The sequence below is a fragment of the Stegastes partitus genome, unplaced genomic scaffold, assembly GCF_000690725.1.
Source record: "Stegastes partitus isolate 25-593 unplaced genomic scaffold, Stegastes_partitus-1.0.2 Scaffold2332, whole genome shotgun sequence".
Classification (NCBI taxonomy): Eukaryota; Metazoa; Chordata; class Actinopteri; family Pomacentridae; genus Stegastes; species Stegastes partitus.
This window is the reverse complement of record NW_007580063.1, coordinates 29,467-30,676: the sequence shown is the minus strand read 5'-3', so window position 1 is coordinate 30,676 and position 1,210 is coordinate 29,467. Positions and strand designations below refer to the sequence as shown.

Below are 1,210 nucleotides of genomic sequence, written 5' to 3'. Positions count from 1 at the left end.
GATCAGCTGCTTCTGTCTGATCCGGATCGGCGCCTTCTGTCTGTCGGATCCAACATGGCGGCCTCCGCGGCTTCGCGTGAGCTGTTCACGGAGGGAGTCCGAGCGGTTCTCCACACCTGGCCGGTTCTACAGGTGAGTCCTGGACCGGTCCACCTTAGACGCACAGAATCACGGCGGTCACACTGGCTGAAGCTAACAGGCTAATGCTAGCAGAATGGCGCTAACAGGCTGCAGCTAACAGGCTAATGCTAACAGGCTGCAGCTAACAGTTACTTTGTTCTCTTTAGTTTATTATCAGCTGATCAGAATCAATCTGAGGTTCTGGTCCAGAGAACCAGATCAAGACTTTAAACTGGAACCGATGGTTCTCAGTAGAACCTGGACCTCGTCGTCTGGAACAGATTAGACGTTCTGCTGAAATCTTGGACTTCAGGATGTTCTGATCCGATCTCAGGATCAGGCTGATCGAGACATTTTAGAACCGATCGGTTCCGAACCTGAGTCGATCCTCAGTTTACTACAGAACCTGGAACCAGTCCAACCTGTATAACCTGCTGACAGAACCACCTGTCTGGTACCACAGATGTCCCTTCAGATCAGACGCTGCTGTTTGTACAGAACCTGGAGGTTCTGTTGAGGTTCTGACCTGTAAGTTGAGACTGAGTCACCACGAGACAAGTTGTTGAATTCAGTGACTGAATGTCTTACTTACAGAACCGTGTTCTGGTTCTGATTCTCCTGCAGCACTGAACAGAACCACATCAGAATGAGTCTGAGACAGATTCTGGACTTTGTGTTTATTATCAGGAGACGTGTTCAGACTGAGACTGCAGGTACTGAATATGAGATGAAGCGGATCAGAACATCACTGGTTCTGAATTTATTGGGTTTCTAACGTTGGGAACATGTTGTTTGTATGTTCTGATTGGATCTGAACAGAAATAAATCAGCTTCAAACAACAAACCTGTTGGAGACCCGAGAACTTTACAGAACCGTCTCTGAACAGAACAGAACCTCCATGGCTGCAGCAGATTTTAATTCTGAAGCAAAATAAGACAAACATTTGTGAAGTTTCAGGAAAAAAAAGCAGAACTGAAAAGTTTAAAGAGTCAGAACCTCCTCAGAACATCTGGTTCTGGTTCTGCAGCACCTCTGTCTACTGACCAGAGTTCTACCTTCAGACTGTGAATGTTCCAGAGGTCCAGGTCC

At 47.0% G+C, this 1,210-nt stretch overlaps 1 protein-coding gene across 1 annotated transcript in view; it reads left to right on the top strand.

Annotated features, from left to right (window-relative positions):
- The window catches only part of tsr2 (TSR2 ribosome maturation factor), a 3,708-nt gene continuing 2,498 nt past the window's right edge, over nucleotides 1-1,210 (top strand). Inside the window, exon 1 of the mRNA XM_008304844.1 lies at nucleotides 1-132. Coding sequence (XP_008303066.1) covers nucleotides 55-132 — 78 coding nt within the window. The 5' untranslated portion in view covers nucleotides 1-54. The remainder of the gene's footprint in view (nucleotides 133-1,210) is intronic.